The 27,816-nt window shown below is 41.0% G+C and overlaps 1 protein-coding gene across 2 annotated transcripts; it reads right to left on the reverse strand.

Annotated features, from left to right (window-relative positions):
- Positions 1-7,868: 7,868 nt before the first annotated feature.
- On the reverse strand, positions 7,869-16,290 carry ska1 (spindle and kinetochore associated complex subunit 1). Of its 2 annotated transcripts, none has more exons than XM_034602865.1 (7): positions 16,237-16,290; positions 15,631-15,716; positions 15,371-15,486; positions 14,436-14,530; positions 11,808-11,945; positions 8,749-8,918; positions 7,869-8,149 (listed from the first exon to the last, which is right to left on the reverse strand). In XM_034602865.1, exons 2-7 carry the CDS (start codon positions 15,710-15,712, stop codon positions 8,001-8,003), a joined length of 750 nt encoding a protein of 249 aa, XP_034458756.1. In that variant the 5' UTR covers positions 15,713-15,716; positions 16,237-16,290; the 3' UTR covers positions 7,869-8,000. The 2 variants fall into 2 exon arrangements, with proteins under 2 accessions (XP_034458756.1, XP_034458757.1); XM_034602866.1 differs by lacking the exon at positions 16,237-16,290 and adding an exon at positions 16,032-16,152 and having other exon boundaries at positions 15,631-15,728.
- Positions 16,291-27,816: the final 11,526 nt, after the last annotated feature.

The following is a 27,816-nucleotide window of genomic DNA, read 5'->3' on the forward strand; positions in this document are numbered from 1 at the left end:
TGTTTGAAAATACGGGTATTCGTTTAGCATATTCGGACATAGAAGATTGGCTCTTAAAGCAGGATGTTTACACCCTTCATAAAATGGCCCCTGTACATTTGAAGACGAATAGGGTTTTAGTAAATAAAATAGGTGGGCAGTTTCAGGCAGATCTAATGGACATGGAGGCCTATTCTTCAGAAAATGAGGGGGTATGTTATTTACTGACGTGTATAGACGTGTTTTCAAAATACGCGTGGGCTCGATGCTTGTGGTGAATGCGTTCTTTCAGCATTTAAAGACATTTTAGACGAAGGAAGAGTACCAAAGAAGTTGAAAACAGACAAAGGGAAGGAATTCTTAAACAGGAAATTTTAAGCATTTGTTAGAAAAAACAATATTACTCACTTCACCACCTCTATTGAGACAAAAGCCAGTGTGGTTGAGTGTTTCAACAGGACTCTTAAAACTAAAATGTGGAAATATTTATCGTCTAATAATTCTAAACGTTATGTGGATGTTTTGCAAGATTTAGTCAGCGCATATAATCAGAGTTACCATCGCAGCATTAAAATGAAACCATCGGAGGTAACAAAAGATAACGAGGTCATTGTTTTTAACATCTGCATAAAACCAAAGACAAACGAGTGACTACTTTTAAATATAAAGTTGGTGATACAGTGAGGATTTCTAAAATAAGAGGTTCTTTTAAAAAAGGGTATGAGCAGAATTATACAGATGAATATTTTACCATATTAGAATGTGTCCATCAAAAACCCCCTGTATACAGGTTGAAAGATTACAAGGAACATTTTATGAGCCTGAATTACAAAAAGTTATCGTGGATAAAAACAAAATTTTCAAAGTAGAAAAGGTTTTATCCAGACAGAGAAGACAGGGGCAAAACATGGTATTAGTCAAGTGGGTTGGATGGCTGGATTTTTGGAAAAACCATAAGGGTTTTCTGACATACTGCATTCAAAGACGTGTTATCTTTTTCGACATGGATGGAAAAGGATTCTTTGTTATATTACCCAGCAACTCTTCAACTGTGTTTTACCCTAATAACACGATAGGAAATTTGAGAACAAAACAGGACAAACTTTTGAACTTTGAAATCCCCTATGAAGTGGGTTTAGTGGAAATTCAGTATCCAAAAACGTGGACGTCCACCAGAAGATGCAGAATTTTATGTCTTTGACAAAAAATCTAAAAAGAAGGTCCGTCTAAAAGCTACTTCAGGATTCTACACAGATCTATATCAAATTACGAAGGGGATAAATAAATTTCTTTCTACGACTGGGTTGAGTCACATTAGACTAGAATATGACCCAAAAAAGTTTTCGTGTTACCAATAGGAGACGCTGTTTTAACATTTCACGGAAAACTTGCTCAAACGTTAGGATTTCAATCAGGTGTATCCTTTCAAACTCCAGAACCCGGTATAATACATTATCAAACTGAGGGTGATATACCCAGTTTAAAGTTGCAAAAGTCTGCGGGAAAGGGGTATGTATCCTTGTATCCACTCCCGACGAGTCAATCTTGAGTGGAAACATCTTCTAGAATATATCAGGCTTCATATCCGGCAGATATAAATGCAGGGATAAACGATACTTTTGTCTATACCGACATTATAGATTATCAAACTGTGGGTGACAGCTATGTGCCCCTCCTAAGATAAGTACATAGATCAGGTCCAAAAAATCAGATGATCACTGTGATGGAAATTCATCTTGAGATTTGAAATAATGAAATTCTCAGACTGGAGTTGCCTTTGAGTCTTTATAAGAGTAAGCTCTGCAGAGGTTACACAACAAGCACGGGTGCTCAAAATGGAACTGGCCGCAAGTTCACAAAAGCCAGAACTTATACAAAGAGGCGTTTCATAAAACATAATATGAAAAAAGACATGAAAGACATGAGATCATCTGTGTCTGTCCGTCCGCTGTAGCAGTTGTAAGAAAAACATCACCAAATAAGGGCATGCACCCTGTTGATCAAGGTCATAGCAGTGAGACACCACCAAGTAAGGGTTCCATCCTGTCAGGTAGACAGTATCACAGCAGTTAGACACCTGGTCAGGGGGATTTCCAATACCTTAGACACTGGTCAGTTGAATTTTCCAATACATCACAAAAACTTACAACCGCCGACACTACCTTAGACTCTGTAAAACGCACATCGACAGCATTGAGATATCTCTGAAGTCGGACCAGAATCAATGCATTCCTTTTACATACTGGAAAGTAATAATTAAACTTGCCAGTGAAATATCAATTTAAAAAAAGAAATGGCCATATATCAGCCATATGTACACAATACAGACAAATATATTGCATACTATACAGCACAAGCGGGTGGAGATTTACCGGGATACAGCGGTCTTGGTTCACAATATGGCGCAGGTCTTGGCGGTATTTTTCGTGGATTGTTTAGAATGGCATTTCCCTTGTTGAAAAAAAGGACTCACAGTTGCTGTCCCGCATTTAAAGACAGACGCTTAAAACATTTTTTCTGATGTTATTACCAATGCTGTGAACAGCTGCAGGGGGCAACAAGAGGGCTCTGGAATAATATCAATGTCACAACGACCAATAAAACGCCCTCCAGGACAAAGGGGGAGTATCCAACCAACTAAGTACAAACGTAGAACAAATAAAAAGAGCGTCGCTAAGACGACAAAAAATAAACGAGGAGAGAAAGAAGTCGGTCAAACATCGCAAGACAAGAGCTAAGGACATCTTCTAGCAAGAATGGCTTTGGTACAGAATTTGTCAAAAGAATGTGTAAAATTGGAATTGGATCTGTTTAAGGTAAGTGTAGAGAAAAACATCTAGGTGGAATTACCACCTCTTACTGCAATTTCTGATTCTGCACCGCTGGAATTCTTTGTTCTTTGTTGCAAGCAGTGAAGACTATCTGGATCTGAACAACACTTATCTATATACACGGGTTTAGATCACCAAGGTAAACGGTGGAAATTAAGCTCAAGGAGATGAAGTGGGGTTTATTAACTACCTGGGGTGTACGTTGTTTTCACAAGTTGACATCTCGTTGGGGGATAAACTCATAACACAATCATCAAACACATACCCTTACCGATGTATTATAGAGTGTCTAATGAATTATGGAAAGGATACTTTGTATACACAGTTTGGATCGGGACTGTTTTGCATGGATACAGCAGGACATATGGAGGATACAATGGCGGGAGGAAATAACACAGGACTTGTCAAGAGAACAGAGTATACAGAAGGAGGCCGGGTGGTAGAACTGATTTCCCCCATACACTCTGATCTGTTTTTTCAAGACAAACTGTTGATAAACGGGGTTGATCTTGAGATCAAATTTACAAGAGCCCATAACGAGTTTTGTTTAATGCGCAATACTGCGGACGACTTTTGGGTCAATATAAATTCAGCAAGTCTGTTTGTAAAAAAGGTAACAGTATCCCCGTCTGTTAAAATAGCACATGCTAAAGATCTAAATCAGGGGTCCTCAACGTTTTTCAGGCCAAGGACCCCCAAACTGATGGAGAGATGGAGCAGGGACCCCCTACTATATATATTGTATAAAATTGTGTTTTATATTAAACTGGGCCTAGTGCCATGTATAAACATAGCTAACCTCTTATTGTGCATTCAATACTAAGCTATTCAAATAATACACAGGTTCATATATTCATATTTTTATTTTAAACATGTGCAAGGTACAGGGTGGCCGTGCCACTGCCATTTATAAACATACATCTTGCATACAACACTGAGCTATTAAAATAATTCACAGATTCCTGTTTTTATTTTAAACATACATGTAGAAGGGACAGTGAATCCTCAAGCCATCTGTGGATGGCACACATACTCCCACATTAGTGAGATGTCTGACACTGATGAGTAGCACGCAACTTATCTAACATTGGACGGATGGAGGTTGTCAGGCAGAGGGTCATATCAGCCTCAGGCTGCAGTCTTGAGCATGTTAATGTGTATTTAAAGACATTTAAATTTGTGGAAAAAAAATTACTAATTAAAAAAATATAAAAAATTGTCTAATCAACCAAAAATGTCGTGACCCCCTTGCAGTACCTCCGCGGACCCCCTAGGGGTCGCGGACCCCCTGTTGAAGACCTCTGATCTAAAGCATTCTAATGTGAAATACCCGATAGACAGTCTGTCTTAAAAAATGTTGCATTCCGGCAGGCACACGAGTCTGCAACCAAGAAAATATATTCTTGGGACAGATACCTAAATTTATTATTGTAGGATTTGTAGATCATGAGGCTTTTACAGGCAGTTATACACGTAACTCATTTGCCTTTAATCATTATGATATAGAGTTTTTGAGCCTATATGCCGACGGGAAGTCGTACCCGTCAAAACCTTTTCAACCCAATTTGCCACAGGTTCATTTTAGAAATATGCTACCACGCACAATAAATTTAATTTGTTATTCATCTTACTTGTCAATTTTGGAAATCTCTGCCCGCAAACAAGTTGAACACAATACAAGAGCAAAGCATCTTTTTAGGGGTGTTTGCAAGCGATCAGCTTCCTAAAACGGTTCAAGAGCGACCTGCTATGATGGTTGTAAATACAGACCCCTCCTACATGATTGGTCGTCACTGGGTTGCTATATACATTTACAATCATGGCATGGGGTCATTCTTTGATAGTTTTGGGAACCCCCCTACCTATTCGCTTTTTCCAGACTCATTTGTTGTGTTTCTCAAAAGAAATTGCTCAGCTATTCAATATTCAGCAAGACAAGTACAGGACATGTGCCTGTCAGTGGAAAACATTTTTTTTCTTTATTATATGGATAAAGGGCTAACCTATGAGGAGTTGAGGAAATACAATAGCAAACCTTCCAGAAATGACTATGGTTTGCAAATTTGTGAAAAAAATGAGTGTGAGATGTGGAGACATTCTTTATTAAAATCATACCTATGAGAACCCTTCACAATATTTCCTTTAAAAACAAACTCTCCGTGTGTGTTAAGTGTTATGTCTTGAAGCATTCATTTTTTCCAAAATATGCTGCGCATTATTCCTGTTGTTTTTTGACATGTTTCTCAATTTCATTCATCACAGAGTCTTTACTTTCTTGATTAAAAATGTTGGTAGGTTCAGAACCATCTGCATCAGTAGGGAGAGACAAAGTCAAGGTATTCTGTTCTCTTTCACCTTGCTTTACCAGAGTAAGAAATCTCTGCAATGCCGTAGAATATTTTTGGGCCTTTTCATAAATATCTCCAGTCTTATTGTGACTCCTGTTTAGTCTTAAATGTCAGTACAGGTGAACATCAATGATAAAGCCAACAGTCAGTGTGGGTCAAAGTGCCATAACAGGCTGGTTTATTCAAAAAATAATTAAAAGTCGCTACAGTGGTGTGGCACACCAGTCAGCAGGCTGGTACACTGGAAGTATGCTATCGTGAGTAACAAAAACTATACACACACATTAAACCCTTTTCCCAAACAGAAAACACACCAAAACTACTACCAGTGCCACAGCAAACCACAAATCAACAAGTGAACTTCCACTGCACCAGCCACTCCTGTGACTGGGGGCCAACAACAGCTATAGCACTAAAAGAGACAAAAAGGCAGATCAACACTATGCTTAAAATACAGGAAATATAAAATAAACATAAAATAAACAGCAACCAGCACTTTGCCTGTAAAATAAACACAGCACATGTTATTTTCAGTCTAATCGCCTAACACAGTTTAAAAGTAAGATGCCGTTTCATACCTGCACTGCAACTAATTCTGGACCGTTACGACCCTTTACAAAAGAAACAATATAAAAAGTAGTGATGGCGACATGAAGCTTCATGCAGCATTGACGCTTTCCATCCAATTGGTTCACTCATGGGCCGAAGCTTCATGGTGCTTCATTTGCTCCACTGTGCCATCAAGTGGACAATAAATGTAAAACAGGCAGAGTGATTATAATGACACCATGTCTTTGGTGTGTGAAGCTTTGAATTGAATAAATGAATGAATGATGTTTGTGATGCCAATACATACATTATGAACTTATTAATATGGTGTCTGTCTTTATGATACAATGGCGGGGTCAAAAGGGAAAGTGGAGACAAATTGGGCAGAGGGTTGTGAGGTGAATGTGCTTGTTACTTGGTTTGTGACTGTGCTTATGTAACTAGGGACAACATGTAACACGTAAAATAGCGACAAAATTGTATTCATTTTTATTTAAAAATAACTTTACCACAGTGCTGGGTTTCAGGCGGTTTCTTTTTTTTTTTGCAAACAATCGCGCAATAAAGTGAGTGTGTCTGTGTGTGCTTGTCTGCTCATCTCTGTCCCTCTTCACACGACCTGATAATCACATGTATTTAGTTATTAATCGATGATGTCGGAGCACGACTCCGGATCGTTCCTCTCACTTTAACCCTGATTTCCTGACTGTGCGCGTCACGTTACGTCTCGTGTTGTGTAGCAGGTTTAAACGTGTCTCAAACTCTAAAGTGAACCAAACACACCGCTCGCTTCATGACAAACGGATATCCTTATAGGAAGAAAAAGAGGCGTGGAATCATGCTAATTACAGAGCAGACACGCGCCTGTCAATTTAGAATGATTCTGATTCACAAACATACGCATGGTGGCAATAACAAAATCGGCTGGTGCGATTTTGCGCACCCACTTATTTTCTGCGGAGAGTAAGAACATTTCCGCGCACATGTTAGAGAATGAGGACCAATGTGTTTTAGTTCCTCCTGTCACCCCCACATCTGACTTACAAGAACTGCAGTTACGCAAAACTCCTGATGAGACAACTGTGGAAGTAAAAAGTGGCTGTGTTCTTCGAGATGGCATCTGGATTGGCCCTGATGGGGAAAACTGCCCTTCCAACCGCCAACACCAAACTTCAGCATGACATCAAACTTGGTGACTAGATCGTAAAAGACTTCAGAAGAAAATCCTGGCGAAATCAACGGTGGCTTGGCCCCTACCAGGTACTGCGAACAGCAGTCAAGGTTGCAGAACGTGCCATCTGGATCCACTGGTCCCACTGCAAACAGGCTGTAACATACACACACTTAAATAAGCACATAAGAGACTTTACTTCTTCGTCTCAATCGCAGCATCCACCCTGACTGTGTGATCCTTTCTGCAGAAAGCTTTGCAATAAAACTTAAAAGACAACTTGTCTCAGAACCTCATTTATTGACCAATTTCCACCACACTATATTGAAAAAAATCTTGTTAGATTTCCATGTATATTTGAATTGTAAAGCTGCTCCAGGTTTCCTATGTATACTGTGAAAGTCTCAAAAGCATTCAATCCCATATTCAGAAATTGTGTCTTAAAATTAGGACTTCCATATCTTTGTGATGACAAAATGCCCTGAAAAATGCACCCACCATGACGAGTATTTACCTGACATCTTCTATATTTCATTTGATCACTATCAAACAGTGCTATTAGTGTTTTATTTGGCCTTTCAAACATTTTTTTTCAGTTTTCAAAATCTAAAAATACATGGGCATCAGAACTTCAAATGAAGCAAATTTGGGACCTTTATACTCAAAATGGGCAAAATGTCTTGAATTGACTATCACTTTGTAGTTTTAGCTTTATGCATGGGCTTACTGTCTTGCAGGAGATCTAATCTCGCCAGCAGCTTTCCTGCTCACTGCATCAGAATTTTTTCTGGAACATTTATGTATTTTGCTGCATTCATGGTTTAAGTGTGTCCTATTAAACAAGATGGATACTATGCAAATTTCTAAAACATACTGAGCTAATCTCCAAAGAACCTTAGCGCAATCCTGCATCTGTCTCATACTATCAAAGTAAGGCTATTCTAAAAGATCAAGATCAAGTTCAAAGAAGTAAATACACCTAATGTAGCAGACATTTCAAATGTTATTACACTTTTATTTCAGCAATTTAGAAGAAAAATAATCTGTAATACACACATTTACAATCACTGTTGGTTTGAAAAGAAAATCACAACTGAAAGCATAATGTGACTGAGTCTTCAATCATAACAAAATATAGCGGGTGAGGCCTCTCCCTCGCTGCTCCCGCAGACGCTGGCAGTGTCGAAGCATGTTCAAAATCCCCTGAAATCGTTTGTCCACCCTTGTTGGTGTAAATTCCCGAATGTCATCCTCCACCACAAAATACTGACCTGCAAGATATTCCAACACAACTGTGAGACCAGTTTTGTGTCATATACAAAAAAATCGTAATTTGTGTATCAGGTCCTTCCTTAACAACTTTAACATAATTTAAGTCAATGTTTAAATATTTTCAGGGTTTTATTAAGCCAAGCTACTCAGATCATCAGTTTGACAATGCAAATATCCCATTTCAAAAAGACCATGAATATAAGTGGATGTATTAGGGAAAATAGCCAATAAAGTATAAGATTTCATATTCAGACATTATATATTACTCAGAGACTTGGCTAAAGAAGTAAAAACCTTCAATCATTACAAATTGTTTGCTATATTTTAGTGTGCCTTAAAAAAATATTTTGTGATCCAGCAGTTTTCTTATGCTGCAGTGTGGAATCTTGTCTGCTGCTGAAGATGGTGGATGAATGAATGTTTTACCCTATGGGGCATTTCATTCACAATTATATTAGAGTCCCAATATAAACAATTGAGGTCATAACTATATTGGAATAGGATAACAATTTCACATGGGAATTCAGTCAGGTCTGAACTCAATATTGCAAACAGATGTCCAAATTAATTGCCAAAATCCATCATTCACAAAATGTACCTTTTGTATCTTTCGTGTCCTGGTCCTTGAAGCGTTGGTGAAGTTTGCGTGCATGACTACTCAGAGTTTTCACTGACTGATGGAGGATCTTGTACTTGGCTGTTACAGCTTTGTTAATGCTCTGCACCACAGCATTAATTTGATCATATGAAACGCGTCCTTTCATGTACCTGAGAGGGACAGGGACACACACACACAGAAAAAAATTGCATTTAACGTCCACATGTAGATCTGGAAAAAGTCAAAACTAATGTATGCTACTTCAAAAAATAACAACTACAGTGCAATCTAGAAATCTGTCTGTGTTCATTAGACAGCTGAAGTCATGACAATAAGACAACAAAGAATTAAAAACAACATGCAGAGTTGAGTCTTACACATTTCTCTTCTATTAGATCAGTCACCCATTAAAACCCCCACCACACTGTTTATTATTTGTGATAATAATGGCCTACACATAATTTGAAAACATATTTACAATAACACAAGTACAATACCAATTTTGCTTGGATATGAAAGAAATTCTCAGAGAACTAAAGCTGTAAATTGTGCAGGGAAACCTCTAACTTGGTGCATTATTGAAAAGTACTTTCACCCCCTCCCGCCCCAGCTCTCAAGAGCCATTGGTTGATTCAATATAACTTCATTTAGCTTTAGTTCCGAATATAAAAAGAGGTGACTATCTAAGGAGCAAGCATTCCAAAAACAGGGTTTCGTTGTTAAAATATATTGATCCCGGGCAGTGTTGTGCATGAACGGCTTCATATTTTTTGTGAACGTTGAGTTTCCAAATAATGAACGCTCATGTTTTTATTTAGTCATCATCATATAGGCCATCATGTGCAATACCAGGAGCAGTCGCAAGTGTCACACAAACACGCAGTACAAATTGTTGTTTTCTTTAACCTAGAATGGGCCCTTTATATTTAAATACTTTATATTTACATCGGGGGCGGGTCCCCTCTACAGAGGCAGCCATGTTTTTTTACAGTAGCCCAAACTGGACAAACTAAACACCTAACGCTCACAGACAGGACTTAGTGTTAAAGTGACCGGAAGATCCAGATTCATGACCCGACACCATTAATTAATAGGTAAATACAAGTTTGTCATTTAAATCATAACCATCCCAATAAAAGATGGAACAAATGAACGTGAACTAGTTCATTTTTGGAACCGTGAACTGGTGCACATGAGAAAGTGGTGTAGAGGAGAAATTTGCACTGGGATTATTTAGTTTGAGGGGGTGAAATTGGATTATTTGGAAAATAGTTATATGTGCTGCCATGACTCATGACCCTTATTGAACAAACTAAATATCTATTTCTATATTGGACTCAAATTACTCAAAAAACATCCCATTGAATGTGAACTCCGCAATAGGCCTGACACCGCTGTCAGACAGAAAATCTGACGGAGTTGACATCTGACGGTGTTGACATCTGACGGTGTTGACATAATAGGCATTTTGTTCACAGAAAGAATAAGAGTTCATGTAGCAGCAATTTTGTTTTCAGCTTGATACGAGATGCTAACAGAACCTACTTCAGGAGCATAGAATGATCTAAACATTATAAACAATTTGCTCAGAAATTGGAAGACGGTATTGACATATCATGGTTGTGACACAGGAAATATTAAAATTAAGATTTAAATACTCTAAAACTATAAAACATATTTTATCCTGTCTGCTATGGATGCACTCTGCATAGGTGGAATGTGAAAATGAGTCCTTCAGGGTGACTGCTACCTGTAATATTGCTTGATTTTAATAAATGAATGTCTGACGGTGTGGACCAAAAGTGGGGACACATTTTTGAAACCTTGTGAAATATGCTCTGATATGAGATATTATTAAGTGTTTTTAATTTTTTTTTATAAAATAAGCTCTTTTTAAAATCATTAAAAAACCTATTTTTTTGCACATGAATAACTGAACCCTTCTCTGTGGACATGCTGTTTTAGATGTAGTGGGAAAACAGTAACTTTAATAGATTTGATATAATTATTTAATTAAATTGAAGGAGATAATTGTGTTGAATACATTCCAGTATTAATCCCTCATTACATTTGAAAATATATTCATTTTGAAACATAAATAGAAGTTTCAACTGCTGGACGTGTTTTGTCCCATGTCTCAAGAATCAGTAAAATACCAGTAAAGGGTTCCATGACTGAATATTTGCATGTAGCGGACTTCAAGCAGGGACTCATATTATATATTATTATAGGTCAACAGTAATCTGGATATGGCCATGTTTAGTACTTAATTTAACACAAAGGCTGCACGATTAATTGTAATAAAATTCTAATCCCGGTTCACAGTTCACACCCATAGGCAATCTAATTTCTAAATGAATAAAATCTGCAGCATTTCGACTCTGGAAGACAGCAAGTGAGAGAAAAGCAGAGGGAAGTTTGTCTAAAAATCAAAAGAAAACACAGCTGAAGGTGATGAGAATCAGATAAACAACCCCACTGTGATGTGTGACGGATGAGGATTTTACCCATTTGAAAAAAGATTTAACACGTAGTGTTCAGTGTTGACATTGTGTCGGTGGCCCAAAAAACAAAATCAATATATGGACACTGAGAAGACTAAAAATACTTCAGATTCATTTTGATTCTGCAACAGGTCAGTGAAAGTCATAACCAAGTACTTTACATCCATTAATATGAAGCAAACTGCATGCAAACTACACGTAGTGGTGTTAAAGTATTGCTGTTATCAGATATGTACTGTGGAGGAACTCTTCAGAATTTGGAAGGGACCTTCTCCTCAATATGCCTTTCACACTTCCAAAACACAGCAGGAGATTCTCTGCTCAGAGGCGGAGGCGTGGTGTAGTAGTTAGAGACAGGACGTAATGTATTAAATTTCCGCTGCGGGGATCACATGTTTTTGTTTACAGCACATCGACACGGGTGTCGACTCTAATTACCGCAAACTCTCTTCTGCTGACTTTATACTGGAGGGCCAGACAGAGAAAGTCTGCAGAAACTCTGAAATGTTTCCAAAATGTCATAACATGTACTGGATATCATTAAGAGATACTTACTGTGGGATGTTCTCAAACTCTGGTACAGTGATAAACTCCATCTCTTTGACGTAGCTTTTGTTGGTCTTTTTGTCATTTTCTGGTTGGACAAGTTGAACATCTGCTGCTTCATTCTTGTTCAAAACAGGTTCATTTTCACTGAGAGACAAAACAAACATTCGACATTCAGTGCTGGAGGTTGTTTTCCAATACCACGTAATCATATAATACATAGTCAAATAATACCTACATAGTCCTTCATGTTTTTAAGAGATGACAGATACAGATAAGCAATAGCTTCTACTTTTTGCACATACTGTACATGGAGATGCAGGGGTGAGCTCACTGAGTGTGATGTTGACTATCAAACTTCAATTCAATATTATTTGTATAGCGCCAAATTAGGGCTGGGCGAAATGGAAAAAATCAGTCAATATCGATATATCGCGATATAAATCAAATCAGCGTCACTGCACTGAGACGCATTATTCTGCGCAGGTCAACAAGAGACTCTGCTCCTCTGAGGAGGATCCTTAGAACTGATCATTATAAAAGCCCAGTTTATCCAGGAACATACATACAAATTCACTGTGACTGTGACTGTTTTCATACTTTGAGGGTACCTACTGACCCCTTTCAAGTAATTACGGATAGTAAAAGCCCAGAAAATTTATTTTACACAATATGGGCCCTTTAATGTGCATCTGTCCTGAAGCAGTAGTGGTTATAATTATTTAGTGTCCGCGTCGCGATGCATTTGAGAATGGAGAAATGTCCACAGCTCTAGTGCTCACCACTGTGCAGGAGACATGGAGGGAGGGAGGGTAGAGACCAAGTCTAATCTCCTGACCTGATATTTAGTGTTTTTAAATGTAATCAATCAGTATGTATGTTCGACAGGGAAGCTGTGCACAAGCAGGAATATAATATTTATTTATGTTTCCTTATTTATTTTTTTCTGCATTTTTTACTTTTGCCACCATTAACCGCGTCAGTATTGCAGCCCAGGCTTAATTTTACAACATCGTCACTCCAGAGGACATGCAACAGAAAAGTGTGCCTTTTGTGGCTTCCACCTACGACACAATTAAGTGTTATTAAATCAATTTCTGCTGTTGTGAGATTCTGATTCCAAAACATACGCACGGTGGTAGGGGTTTGCGATATATCGAATATACACGATATTTCCCAGATGTTCAACGTGAGATGTATTAAATGACTATATCGCGACCATCAAGTACAAATTGCCACGTGAATGTTTTAAGCTGTCAGCCTGAAATTCTCAGGAAGTTTTGCTTCTTTGCTCTCTTCTAATGCCCCTCTCAAAGCAGACAGCACACTCCCTCGCCCATCCAGAAAACTTTCCTGCGCGAATGCGTATTTTTGTATCAGGAGAGGAGCGAAGAGAGCATGGAGAGAGCAAAAGAACGAGTTCACGAGTGTTCAGAGATGGTTATTGACAGTGTTGTTCATATTTTTTTTGTGAACGCTAAACTGAACGAATCAGTTTATAAATGATGAAAATATTTTTTTAATCATCGTATCAGGTCATCATGTGAAATACCAAGAGCGAGTCAAAATGTGTGTGTGTGTGTGTGTGTGTGTGTGTGTGTGTGTGTGTGTGTGTGTGTGTGTGTGTGTGTGTGTGTACACATACAGGCCCCCACTCACTCACATCAACACAGTGAGATAAGAGGAGCGTTAACGTGAAGCCAATAAGTGACTTTGTTAATGAACAGTGGAAATAAACAGTGAAAACAGAGTTTCCTCTATGATCCACAGCTGCTCAAGGATCAGCACCGCTGCTTCATGATCAGATCACAAGCAAAAGTTGGTTTGTATTGTGCTGAAGTTTCCTGTGTCCTCCACTCTACTGCTGACCTGCTCTCACTTTAACTAATACACACTCAACACCAGTTATCAGGACCTGATCAGTACATGAAGTTTACTAAGTGTTGGCTTGATTTGTTCCAGAGTTTATGTGGCTGCATTTAAACATCATGAAAATGAGTCATCAATATTTTGTGCTCAGTACAACATGAGACGTGACGTTAACAGGACTGAGTGTTAAAGTGACGGGGTGACACATATTTATCATCCTACACCATTGATTAATAACTAAATACATGATCGTAAATTTGTCATCTAAATCATAACCATCCCAATTAAAAAACGGAACAAATGAACATGAACTCGTAAATTTTCATATGTATGAACTGAACTATGAACCAGTGCCACAAATGGCCACAAAAGGTAGCATATGCTCCCACTCCTCCTGTGATGTGAGTGTTATTGTTCAGTGAGGTTTTCACAGTCACAGCCTGGACTTCTGCCTCTGTGGTTTGCGCACAATGCAATTTTTAATTTAATTTTCATTTACCATTTTTAAAATGATCTGTTGTTACAAACACGATCAAATAGAATAGTGTCATGAATCCGGAGGCATTTTTGTGCACGCACTTATTTTGTGCGCAGAGTAAGAGTTGTTACTATGCGCACAACAACTTCTATTCAGGTCATCCTCTAAGTGAATATCTATCAAGGCATTCTTGAGATATCCTGTTCACGGGAATGGGACAGACAGAAGAACGGACGGACAACCCGAAAACATAATGATACATAACATAATAAAGCACATGCTTTTCTCACTTTGTTGGGACTTTCATCATGGGCATGTGTGCAGGTATGTTGTCCTTCATGTGATGAACATCTTCCACCTCCTTCTTCAATACCTTCTCAAGTTCCTGAAACACAAACAAATTATTTGTGCTTTGTCATGGGGCTGCACGATATTAGGAAAACATGCGATAACATTGTTTAATATCGCGATGACGATATGACTTGATAAATAAACAAACATTCCCTGGCTACGGACGCAGAGACGATGGACAGCAGGGACAAGGCACACAGCCCGACCGCAGCGCCACCAAGTCCTGGGCAGACACCAGGGAGCCATGCACCACTAAGTCCACGAATAGTGTTAATTTGGGGTCTTTCCATACATGTTTGGTCCATGATTTGTGTGTTTTTTTTTACAGTTTTTAACATCAGTAATGTACTGCTCCTCTGCATCTCTATCATTCACGCTGTAAACCAAACCGATGTGATTATCATTATGTGATGATCAGTGTTGATATTGTGGGGACAAACAAATCAACTTTTAAACTGGAGTGAGTCAGAGATGTCAGCTGAAAGAGGGAGACACACACACACACACACACACACACACACACACACACACACACACACACACACAGTAAATAATGGGTGAATCTTCATTTTTCGGTGAACTATGCCTTTAAGTTACAATTCTTCAATAACTACATTTAATAGACACTTAAAATGCATGTTACAAGTTAATGGTAAACAAATCAATATTAACCTAATAAGGTAAAAAATATCAAAATTGGCCTAAAAAATTATCATTCCATTCCAGGCTCAAATTTTGACAGCAATTAAAACAAACCTAATAGGGCATGTGGCTGCTTGTACCTCGTGCATAGCTGGACTACTTTTACGATTAAGCAGCTGCACTAATTGCTAATATTACAGTTACTTAGCTAGAGAGTGTGTAGCCTGTTTACCTTCAAATGCTTTAGTTTCTCCTTCTGTTGGCCGACACGTTTTTCAAACTCTTCTAAAAGGCTCTCCAGGGCAAACAGTTCTAGTCCAAGTTTCCTATTCTTATTTTGAGGCAATTCTGCATGAGAGAGAGAGAGAGAGAGAGAGAGAGAGAGAGAGAGAGAGAGAGAGAGAGAGAGAGACCAAATTTCTTTATCAATGACACTATACACAAAAAAACAACAGTTATATGTCTTGTCTTATATAAATCACAGTTTCATACCAACAACTGATAGATCCAGCATGCGTTGTAAGGATGATATCCTGTCATGAATGTGAAGACTGATATCCTCCAGCTCACTCATTTTCCTGAAAAGGGGCAGAGTCATTGCATTTACAACAGTGCTTTGCACATTGTAAACTGCTACTGTAAATTACGCTAGCAAAGTAGGTCTACCGTTACTAAATATAGAAATAACAATATAAGGTGATATGAACCTGTATAACTACATCCAACACAGACTGTAAAAAGATTACCTTTCCCGAAGTCAAGATCATGCTTTAAAAAAAACTTGATCCACACACCATTAAAAATCTCAAACTGTGCGAGCAGGGCGTGAATTTATATTCAGGCACAAAGAACAACAAAGTTAAGCACGACCTAACTAAAGGACGTCAGACAAATAGATTCATTCCGTTTACATCTTGGATCGATATCGTCAATAAAAGTTGATGTTAGCTCGATTTTGACAGCCAACAGCTTACATTAGCTAACGCTATAATTTCATCATAGACATATATCTTTAGGAGACAAATCAGCAAATGCAGAGCTACACTTTCTAGGCCGTAAGCAAAATATTAAACAGTAGGTTTAATTCGAGGAGCTTACTCGGCCACGCGATTCTTTTCCTCCTTCTTCTCCTTCTTCTTCTTCTTCTTCTTCTTCTTCGTTTTATTAGAAGTTGGCTAACAATGATTCGGTGCATTACCGCCCCAGCTGGTATGGAGTGTGGCTCAGGATGTCTTATAATTGTATTATCTATTTTATTGGGTAAACAAAAAAAACGTATATTTTCTCAATTATACTAATTATTACACCTCATTATATTCAACACTTTACTCTCTCCAGTTTTTGATGGTCTATATTGAGTAAAAATTCCTTTATCCAGCTATACATTTGACCCTCAATACTTAATTTTCAAAGTAGTTTCTCTTCCTCTTTTCACCTCTTCACTAATGTGAACTATGAATTTTAATAAAGGTTTTTGCCAACATCTCTGCTTTCTCATCTTTCACTGTTATTGTTTCACCATCATTTAAAACTGGATAACCATATTCTAATTTATTCCATTCATTCCCTACCAACTGAATTACAAAATTTCCTCCAAAATTCCTTCTTTGTATTTTTTTTAAATCCTCCTTACATTTGCTTGCAGCTTTTTATATTGAATACGAGTTTGAAAACTGTGAGTCTTTTTTTAGTACTTTGAAAGCTTTATTTCTAGACTAAATAGCTTCATCACATTTCTTTGTCCTCAAAGGTACAATCATTTTTTTGGTGCTTACCTCCCTTATTCTGCATGGACTGCTTTGCTGCCTCTAGAATAGCTTGACAAACAGAATTATTTAAATAATCAACATTCACATTTATATCAATTTTCTTAATCTCTTGGTCACTAATACTCCTAAACTTCTCTGAGTCAGCACTGCTGAAAAACCATTTCTTTAGTCCCTCGATCTCATCTTCTTCTAGACCCTGCCTATTCAATTATTGGACAATGATCACTTCCTACAGTTTTTTCTCTAATTATCTCCCATGAACTAATAACTGCCAATGAATCTGTTAAATCTTGTCCCACACCCATTATACATACAACTTTGTTTTCTTCTAACACCATTCCATTGTCATCGTTATTGTGCTTTGAGCATTTAAATCTCAACAACATAACACTTTTCCTTCTAAAAGGAACGGCACTGCATGTTCATCTAGTAATTATATTAATAATCTACTGCACGGTCTATAAGAGTTAACAATTCTCATAGTCCCTTCTCTTCTCTTGACCAAACTTCAATGATCAAATATTCCATCTCTGCTGCTTTCCCCAAAAATCTATACTGTATTCCTTGTTTTACAAATATTATACATCCTCTTCAATGACCCCCCACTATCTCTCTGCAAATATTATCATACCCTTTAATAACAAAGTCTAATGCTGGTTTAAGCAGCAGGTTTCCTGCACACATATGATTTCTGGTTTCTTTAATCAAATCTTTGAACTCTTGGCCGTTTGCTAATAAGCTTTTTGCATCCCATTGTACAATCAGACCGTCCTGTCCCCTGGACCTCCTGGCTTCCCATCTGCTTCAACCTTTTTATTAATACTCTCCCAATACACATCCTTTATCCCCAGAAATTGCTCAGCTCCCTTTACTATTATATTTATTTTCTCTGTTTTGTGTTTAACTTGATCAGTACAATTGATCACATATGTAATAAACAGAATCAGATTATCCACTGTCAGTGCTGTGTTGGTTTTCTCTGACAGACCTGCCTCTGTGTGTGGGCCACCACAACATTTATCCTGTCCATGATCCTTACAATCCTCAAACCTATGAGCAGCTCCACACTTCGGACACCTCTGTTTCCCTTTGCAAACTGCTGCTATATGCCCATAACTTTCATAGCAGCGAAGTGGCGGCGGGATGTAATGCCTTACCGGAAAACGTATACATCGATATTTGACTCTTTCAGGGAGCGTGGATTTCTGAAGTACAGACAAGCAATCAACTCTTTCTCCGTTAATGTTTTTTTTGCAATTTTTTCATTCTATTCACCTCACCCCCAGAAATACTTTTCCAAGTCCTCATCTAAAGGAATGCTAGAAGTCGAACAGACCAGAAACGGGGTGTGCTGTCAGACTCTGGGGAGAGCTCAGAGGACAGCTACAACTACATATAGTGTCCCTGTACTTGTGATCTTGTGATTAACAGCTCAAAGCATTATTCTGCAGAGGTGGCCAAAGTACTCACATTCTTTACTTAAGTAGAAGTATAGATACTTGTGTAAAAACAGACTCTGGTAAAAGTAGAAGTACTGATTCAACTCCTTTACTCAGGTAAAAGTAAGAAAGTACAGGCTCTGAAATGTACTTAAGTACAAAAATAAAGACAAATAATGAATTTTCAATGATACACGATGCCTCTTATGATTACTCGGTGAAACGAAAAAAGTTCTAGGCACACAAAATAGGATAGTTTTCCTCTTTTGTTAACAACCTTCACAGTGCTGGTTCAGAGAAAGAAAGACAAAATCACTGGACACAGTCTTGTTTTGCTGCAAGCCAAATTTCAGAAAGAATAATAAAGACTGAACTGTGCTTGCGTTGATAAAGTCCCTGCCCTTTGTACACACCGCCCGTCGCTACTACCGATTGGATGGTTTAGTGAGGTCCTCGGATCGGCCCCGCCGGAGTCGGTAACGGCCCTGGCGGAGCGCCGAGAAGATGATCAAACTTATTCCAGAGGAAGTAAACGTCGTAACAAGGTTTCCAAAGGTGATCATTACTGGTACAGCTACTCGACCTTGGTCGACCATGGCAGCCCGACCAACCTCCGAAAGCTTAGGGCCTCGCGCTGCCCCCCCCCCCCCCCGACTGCACACATGGCTTGCATCTGCGCGTCTCCCGTGGCAGGGGGCAAGCGAGTGAGTGAGAGGTGCGCTGTGCGTAAAAGCACGCGGTGTGCCAACTTCCGCAGCTCATGCAATGGATGGGGAATCTGTTCCGTCGTTGTCGGCAATGTTTCCTGGTTCACTTTCTTCATCCATGTTGCTGCTGGTATTTTTCTCTGTATCACAAACTGTACACTCACTCGACGCCTTCTCTCCATGGTTGACTTTCCCTCTCTGTGTTGTTGCGTCTTTTACGTTGTGTCTTCATCCGTGGAGGTTGAAACAAGTAACGAGCCAGTTTTGAGAATGTAAGCAGTAGAAAGTACAGATATTTGTGTTCAAATGTAGGGAGTAAAAGTAAAAAGTCGTCAGGGATATACGTAAATACTCAAGTAAAGTACAGATACCTGAAAAATCTACTTAAGTACAGTAACAAAGTATTTGTACTTCATTAATTCCCACCTCTGCTATTCTGCCAAAATCTACCCCCCCTTCTTGCATCGTTGCCCCAACAATGGATCAGTCAAGACTGAAAATACCAAAGCTAGCTCCAGGGCCTAAAAAGAGCAAAAAGTGCATTAGACACAGGATCAGGAAAGTTCACAGCCTAACCCACTGCTTCGCACATGGATCTTGGGAGATGGTGGCCATTGGAATGCTGGCCAGCAGTAGACCGTCGTTCATTCTACTGCCGCTTTACTGGTGTCAGGGTGACTGATGGGTGGAACAGTCAAAGGAACAGATGGTTGCCCCATCGGTACAGTACTGGGGACCCCCAAGGGACCTGGCACAGTGAGGACCAAGTCGAATTGCAGGAGCAGCAACCCAGGAGTGGTCTGGGTCACTGCAGCTGGTCTGGCTGACATCAAAGTAGGCTTCATCTGAGGAGTTCCGGGCCTCAGGAGCATCAGGTCACCATAACGTGACAACTCATCCTCGGAGAGTGGCTTGTGCACAGAATGTGGGTTACTAGCAGAGGCACAACCAGGGGGGTCTACTCCAACCACAGCCTTCAACAGGGTATGATGAGCTGGACATCCAAGGGTGCAATGGTTTATACTGAGCCACCCTCTTTAGGTGCTACCCAACAGGAAGTCAACTGGCTGAACATAAGGAAAACGGGAGACTCACTAGTTGCCTGGTGGGGAGTAGAGTGAGAGCAGTAGAGTACACGCAGCAGACAGGAATTCGAGTCTCCTTTTCTTTCAGGGCAGCAGGCAACAATAGCTGGAAGACTGCCTCAGCACCATCAGGGCAAAACACCTTGTGGTACAGGACTCCACTCCTCTTGAGCAGGCAGTCCCATTGTCAGATAGTAGGGCCAAAGTGGGCTGAGACAAGCCATTCCACTCCTTGGGGTGTTGCTTCCATCTCCAGAAAACCAAGAGTTCCCGGATAAGGGGATCAGCCTGCTGGAGAGAACAAATATCAGACAGTGAGGGATGAGGCAGGAATGTGACAACAGCTTGGGTTGCTACAGCCTTTGATGACTGCAAAGCTCGCTGCAAGGGCTTGGGGAGCAAAGTGCAAGGGACCATGGCTTCCTTCTCCTGAACACCAGGAGGGTGCTAACGTGATAGGGCGTCCGCATTCCTATTACGTGGGCCTCAGACCTCGACATAGGCTATTGGCCTGGTCTTTCCTGAGAGATCACTGCACCTTGTCCACCATGGCTTGCATCCAGCTCCAAGATAAAAGGCAGGGAGAAATCTGCAGCGAGCACCGGTGCAGAGATTAGCTTGGCCTTCAGTGCCTTGAAAATTCTATGGCACTCCTCTGTCCTTTACCTGATGATGCTGTGCTCTGCCCTGTTCTTAGATCTTGTGCCTGCCAGCTCTGCCCCCAGCCTATGAAGGGGGCTTCCAACTTGGTGAACCTTCCACTAAATGGCAATAGTACCCGGTGAACCCCAGGAAAGACCACAGCTTTGATGTCTTGGTTGGAGACTTCCAGTTAGCTACCACCTCTACCTTGCTTGGATCTGTGGAGACACCTTTGTCAGAGATCACATGGCCTCAGTAGTGGACCTCTCGCTGGATAAATGCACACTTGGTGAGCTTTGCTTTCAAGCCTCTTGTTGAAGCCAACCCAGCACCACCTCCAACCTCTCCAGATGTGTTCTATTGAGGAGAGAAAACCACAATGTCATCAAGATAGAGAAGCAATGATTGGCATTGCTGGTCACCAAACTAATCTCTGTAAGGTGCTGGGAGCATTACACAGTCCAAAGGGCATGCGGTTCGACTTAAATGAACAAAATGGAGTGAAGAATGCAATCTTGGGCTGGTCTCCCTCGGTGACAGGAACCTGGTTGTACCCACTGGCCAGGTCCATAGTGGAAAAGCAGCACGCACCTGTCAGTGCATCTAGGGATTCCTTGATGCGTGGCAGAGGAAACACGTCCTTCCTGGTCTTGTTGTTAAGTTGTCTGTAATCGACGCCCATGCGCAGACTACCATCCTTCTTTTTGACCAGAACAATGGTGGTAGCGTAGGGGATGCTACTCTCTTAGATTACCTGTGCTTGAAGCAGTTGATTGATATGTTCTTTTACGCCCTAATACTCTGACTGGGGAATGCGTCTGTAACCCTGCCTAACAGTGACATCATCTAAGAGAGGGATATCGTGGGATATCAGGTTGCTGCAACCCAAATCCCCATTATGTGCAGAAAAGAAAGTGATATATTCCTGGAGAAGGGACCTCACCTGACCCTGTGCTTGTCAAGCAATGTAAACCATGGCCTCTATCTGATCCGACGTTGCACTTGAAACAGATTGAGATGCCATGGTGGATACACTGGAGGGCACCTCAGTGATTCCTGTGGGCAGGCTGACAACACTAACAGTGTCCAAGGTGCCTACAGCAGTGCGGGGGTGGAGCAAAACATCAGTGGAACCCACATTAACAATTGGTATGTGGGCTGTGCCCCCAACCCCCCGAACTACGGCAGGAGAAGCAAGCAGTCTGGCAGGTAAACCAGAGTCCAGGGGTTCGCACAACACAGTGGTACCTGCATGTTGCTGCGACCATCTTCTTTACACCACCTGGGATATGCCGCGCCTTCCTACCCCTAACTTTTACCTTGCCTAAAGCGTCCTGAGGGGCCTGCTCACTAGCGTGATAGCACTCGTCTCTGGAACTGCAGATACTGAGGGCAGATCAAGCAAAGCCAAGCCATGCTGCCCAAAGAGCTCTCTGTAGCACCTGCGGATCACATTCATCCCCAAAACACCAGGGACATGAAAAGATGAATTGCTAGGGGGATCCTTGACCAACACACCACACCGTGGCATTAACTTACCGCAGAGCTAAATGTTTCGTTCGAGGTTACCAATGTAAGGTATGGCCAACCCATTCCACTCTAACGCCGGGTTTACACCAGACGAGGAAGCGCCAAGAAAAGCTGTCCGCCTCCTTTCCGCCCCCATGTTACTCAATTGTGCTGTTCACATCGGCTGCGATGTGCCGCGCAGTGCCGAGGGCGCCTCGCTCTCTGCACCAATGGTTTCAGCGTCTGGTCTACTTTTTTCGCTCACCGCGAGCGTATTGCACCAGAAAACACACTGAAAATCGATTTTGAACAGCCAGGCGGCTGCGCGAGGGAGAATTGGCGCTGCGCGGCGCGGTGCTTCCGCATCCGGTGTGAACCCGGCGTAAGTTCTAACCACAGACAAGATCAGAGAATCTCTTAACCCAATGGCTCGAAATGCTGGAGGAAGCAACTCTCTGTGATTGTACACCATGGTGACATGATGACATCAGTTTACACGTATCCCCAAAAACACTTAAAACAACCCCTGAGTCAGTAGATGCCCCACCCAAACTTTGGCTCTACAATCAGTGAGCGCATGTTTTTCAAAAGGCTGAGCAAGGCAAGACTGCCTACCAGATGGAGGGAAGTATGCAAGGAGGGTTGAGTACAGGGAGGAACACCCTCAAGGAATTGCTCCACAAACTGATCTCAAAGCAGAACCTCTGCATTTTGCATATCACTGGGCACACCCGTTTTACTGCCTCCATCAGGCTCATCAAAGCAAGGGAAAACTTGAGGGGGAGACAAGAGTCTCCCCTCTTTGTTGCTTTCTGGAAAAGAAAGCTTCCTGTAAGGCTACATAAGACTCAGAACATCCATATAGCTCCTGTAACACTGCAATTATCCTGGCTGGATCCCTTCAATCTGCACTAGAGCGATATTTTATTTCATCACGAGCTTCAACCTCCAAGTCGTCAAATAAAAAAAATCCCTGATCAGATGTAGATAAGTGCCTGACCCTCATGCAAACCTGTACCTCCTCAATCCACTCAGACAACCCTATGCCTGACTTTCCTCTAAAAACAGGGCATTTCCTATCGCGGGGAAGTGGTCATAGATGGCGCGGGGAGGTAGGAGGTGCAGAACTAGGACCAGTTATGGCAGAAGCCTACTCTTGACGCAGCCGATCGTTATCTGCTCTTGGTGGCGCAACTAAGTCCTTCAGTTCTTGTAACTCTTCTGCCATAATTACAACCTGATTGATGGAGGGTCACTCTATGACTGGAGTCATGGCACAGGATAAAGAAAACAGAAAAGTCCAAAAAACGGATCTGGGGACCGGACAGGACTGCAGAGCAGGAACAAGAGGTGGAGGCGTCAGCTTCACTGCCGATCGGGGAGCAAGAACAGGAGAAGGGGCTTAAACTTCACCGTCCAGAGCAGGAACAGGAGTGTGATCAAACATAAATTATACGAAACATAAATCGTCCAACACATAACCTTTTCAGGTCTCTTGGACAGAACTGATTCTGTCTCTGTGCTCTCCAGTCCTCCGTGTGTGTCTTTGTGTCTCTTCTCCTGCGTCTCCTTCCTGGCAGCTCTGCTGTTGCCTTTTGATCCAGAGGATCAATCAGCTAACAGCCCTCAGCTGCACTGATTAATCCTCTGGTGCAGGTGGAGGTGCTCTCTGAGCCACCTCCATGCCCACGATGGGCTATACAAATAAAATTTGATTGATTGATTGATTAATTGTCGAATATAACTGGAATAAATCATTTTCCTTATTCCTGTGCTTTCTAAAAACCTTTAAACAGCCCTGTAACCTAAATCCGGAACTTCTCTGATAGGGACTTGAAATGCCAATCCCTGTTGATGGTATCTGGGTCAGTGTAACAACACATGCTCCACTGTTTCTTATTCACTGTAGTTTTCAGTTACCTGTCGCATGATATACAGTGAACTGTTTAGACCAGTGTTCCCAAATATCATTGTAGATATATTATCATCCTTACTTATTCTGTTGCTTTCTCTCACTATGTCAAACACTATGTCCTGTCTTGAGTCTGACTGCATGTGTTTGATGCATGTTAGTGTGCTTCTGGAATCAGATCATATCAACACTTTTTTGACTTCCTCTGCAGCTTCAAGTGAGTAAAGTGGCCCATTAGTTTTGTCCTAAATGATTAATCTTATGCTCTACTGTCCTACCAAAGCTTTTTGTCTATCTTTTTTTCTTTCGTTTGACTTTTGTTTGACGCTGGGTCCTTCTTATATCCATTATTTGACCCATTTGTGTTCTTCTTATATCCAATATTTGACCCATTTTCACCTGTAATGCCACTGATGGAGTAGTTTTTTTGGCCCCACAACCAACATCAGAACTTTATACTGGATTTTGTTCAATTTCTTTAATAATTTCTTTCCCGCTGATTCATAAATAATAAACCCATAAATAAGAACTGACCTGATAAACTCAATATACATTGCTCAAAAAAAATTAAGGCTACCATGTCAGTAAACTTCAGGGATATGAATCTGTCCATTTAGGAAGCACAAGTGATTGTGTATTAATTTCACCTGCTTTGGTGCAAATGAAAATGACAGATGCAATGGTGAGGCAAAAGCAAGAAAGCCCCCAAAAACGGAATGGGCATCAACCCGGCACAAGTATCTGCTCCTTTGTGTGAATATAACAGGAGGAGTACTGCCAGAGCCCTACAAAATGACCTCTAATAAATGACCAAACTTCAGAAACAGACTCCATGAGGGTGGCATGAGGGCCCGACGTCCTCTAGTGGGACCTGTGCTCACAGCCCTGCACCATGCAGCTTGATTGGCATACGCCAGAGAACACCAGAATTGGCAGGTCCGCCACTAGTGCCCTGTTCTCTTCACAGATGAGAGCAGGTTCTCACTGAGCACATGTGACAGGTGTGTAAGAGTCTGGAGACGCCACAGTGAAAGTTATGCAGCCAGTAAAATTATCCAGCATGAGCGGCGTTGTGTCAGTGATGGTCTGGGGAGGCATATCCTAGGAAAATTGCACAGACCTCCATGTCATAGCCAACGGTACCCTGACTGCTGTTAGGTACCGGGATGAAATCCTGAGAGCTATTATCAAACCTTATGCTGATGCAGCAGGCCCTGGGTTTCTCCTGGTGCAGGACAATACCCGGCCTCATGTGTATAGGCAGTTCCTGGATGATGAAGGCCTTGATGCTATTGACTGGCCCTCACGTTCCCCTGACCTAAATCCAATTAAGCACCTATGGGACATTATGTATAAGTGTATCCGATGTCGCCAAGTACCACCACAGACTGTCCAGGAGCTCACTGATGCCCTGATACAGGTCTGGGAAGAGATCCCACAGGACACCATCCACATACTCATAAGGAGCATGCCCAGAGAAAGATTTTAAACTTTGTAATTTGTTCATCAAAATCTGTGTGATTTAAGTGTTCCCTTAATTTTTTTGAGCAGTGTATATCAATTTCATGATAGCAGCTTCAGGTTCCTCTGGGTTCACATCAGTGATGAAGTGACCTGGACTCACCACACAGACACCATCAGGAAGACTGCCAGACAGCTGCTCTTCTTCCTCCGCAGGCTGAGGAGGCTCAACATGGATGCCAGGATTCTCTGCAACTTCTACAGGTGCACCATAGAGAGTATCCTGACTGGCTGCATCACCGCCTGGTATGGTAGCTGCACCGCCCTGAACCGTAAGGCTTCACAGAGGGTGGTGAAGTCTGCTCAGCACATCACCAGGACGGAGCTGCCATCCATGGAGGACCTCTACACCCGGCGGTGTAGAAAAAGGCCAACCGGATCATTAAAGATCCCTATCACCCCAGCCATAAACTGCCTGCTGCCATCTGGCCGACGGTACCGCAGCATCCGGGCCCGCACCACCAGGCTCAGAGACAGTTTCATCCCCCAGGCCATAAGACTTTTAAACTCCTCCAATCTGCCATAAATTCCTCTAAACTCTGCACCTTACCCTATTTGCCTTATGATATTGCACAATTTTTTTTAGGTGTATATTTTTTTAACATATATTTTTACTACATTTTTTTATTTTTGGATATTCTAGTTCTACTTTTAAGACAATTTATCCAGACCTTTTGGTTAAAAAATTAGTTCAGTTCACTGTTAATCCTTTTATAGTTAAACGGTATCACTCTTTTGTATCAAACCGGCCACAACAAATGATATTCAACTCATACATGAGTACCCCAAGGATGTGTCAGTTCACCCTTTTTGTTTACTTTGTATACAAATGATTGTGTCAGCTCCTAACCTCAGGTTTGTGGTGAAATTGTCAGAGTAACTTGAGCAAAGCTGAAGTTTGCAGGTTAGTGGACTGGTGTGGTAAGCATCACCTGCCCATTAATGTAAGGTAAACTAAAGAAATAATGCTAGATCCCAATGAATGGTCACGAATGATAACAAGTGAGTCTCTTCTTACAAATACTCACATTGACAATGAGCTTAGCTGGTGGACACATCTCATGGCAAATTTTTGTGAGAGACTATATCAGCACCGCCATTTTCATCGAAGACGAAGAGTTGTTGGTGTTGGGTTAGGGCAAAAATGTAAATCTTTTACAGAGCAACCATGGAGTCAATCCTTCATCACGGTATCACTTGTCAAGTGTAGACCTCAAATTCTCAGTCTGGTTAAAACAGCAGGTAAAATAATGGGAGCGACCATTCCCCTCTATCCAAGACAATTTTGAGCTGTCCACTATTTAGCAGGCCAATAGGATTTTATCAGACCCCGTCATGTGTTTTATTCTGAGTACCTGGGGTGGTGCTGGTAATGGCGACAGGCAGCAGCAGTTGTGTGGTGCGCTGTAATGTGTTGTGGTTTTAAATTGTTTGTCTTGTTTTAACTAACCTATTTAAGCAACACATTTTTATTTTTTTTATGCTTTCTTGACACTTTTTGCTTGGACTTAATGAGAACCGTGATAATTTTCATTTGCCCTAATAAACCATGGCTTTCCAAATCAGTCACAAACACAATTAACCAGCGAAATATCAGTTTTAATCAGGGGGAATACAAAAACAAGCTAAAAGGGAACTTAAGCTTGCTAAACGTAGCTATAAGGACAAAGTTGAGAATTTGCTTAGTACCAATAACTCACACCTTGCATGGGATGGGGTAAAGTCCATGATGGGAATACAGCCCAGGAAGTATCCAATTTCCCTCAATAATGAGTCCGACTATGATCTTTCTAATGAACTGAACACTTTTTATAATCGCTTTAATGTCCACGATTTTAGTAAGGAGCAGTCCATCTTCATCCATTCATTTCCAGAGGCTGAAGTCCCAGCCCTGATGGCTTTGGTGGTCGCATTCTTACGAACTGTGTTGAACAACTGACTGACTCTAAAGATTGTGAAGGATGCACTCCTGAACATTGTTCAAAGCAAATTTATACCCGCTCCAATTTGCCTGTAGGTCACACAGGGGTGTTGACGAAACCGCCTGCACCTTATTGAACATGATTCTGACACACTTACAGGGCACATAAACTT

Source organism: Hippoglossus hippoglossus, chromosome 12 (assembly GCF_009819705.1).
Source record: "Hippoglossus hippoglossus isolate fHipHip1 chromosome 12, fHipHip1.pri, whole genome shotgun sequence".
Lineage (NCBI taxonomy): Eukaryota > Metazoa > Chordata > Actinopteri > Pleuronectiformes > Pleuronectidae > Hippoglossus > Hippoglossus hippoglossus.

What these genes read in the sequence shown, in the direction of transcription:
- ska1 (XM_034602865.1), bottom strand. Translation starts at nt 15,712, where the DNA reads ATGAGTGAGCTGGAGGATATCAGTCTTCACATTCATGACAGGATATCA. An exon ending in GCTGGATCTATCAGTTGTTG is followed by an intron (nt 15,487 to 15,630) that starts GTATGAAACTGT and finishes TCTCTCATGCAG; the next exon opens with AATTGCCTCAAAATAAGAAT. An exon ending in AGAAACTAAAGCATTTGAAG is followed by an intron (nt 14,531 to 15,370) that starts GTAAACAGGCTA and finishes TTTGTGTTTCAG; the next exon opens with GAACTTGAGAAGGTATTGAA.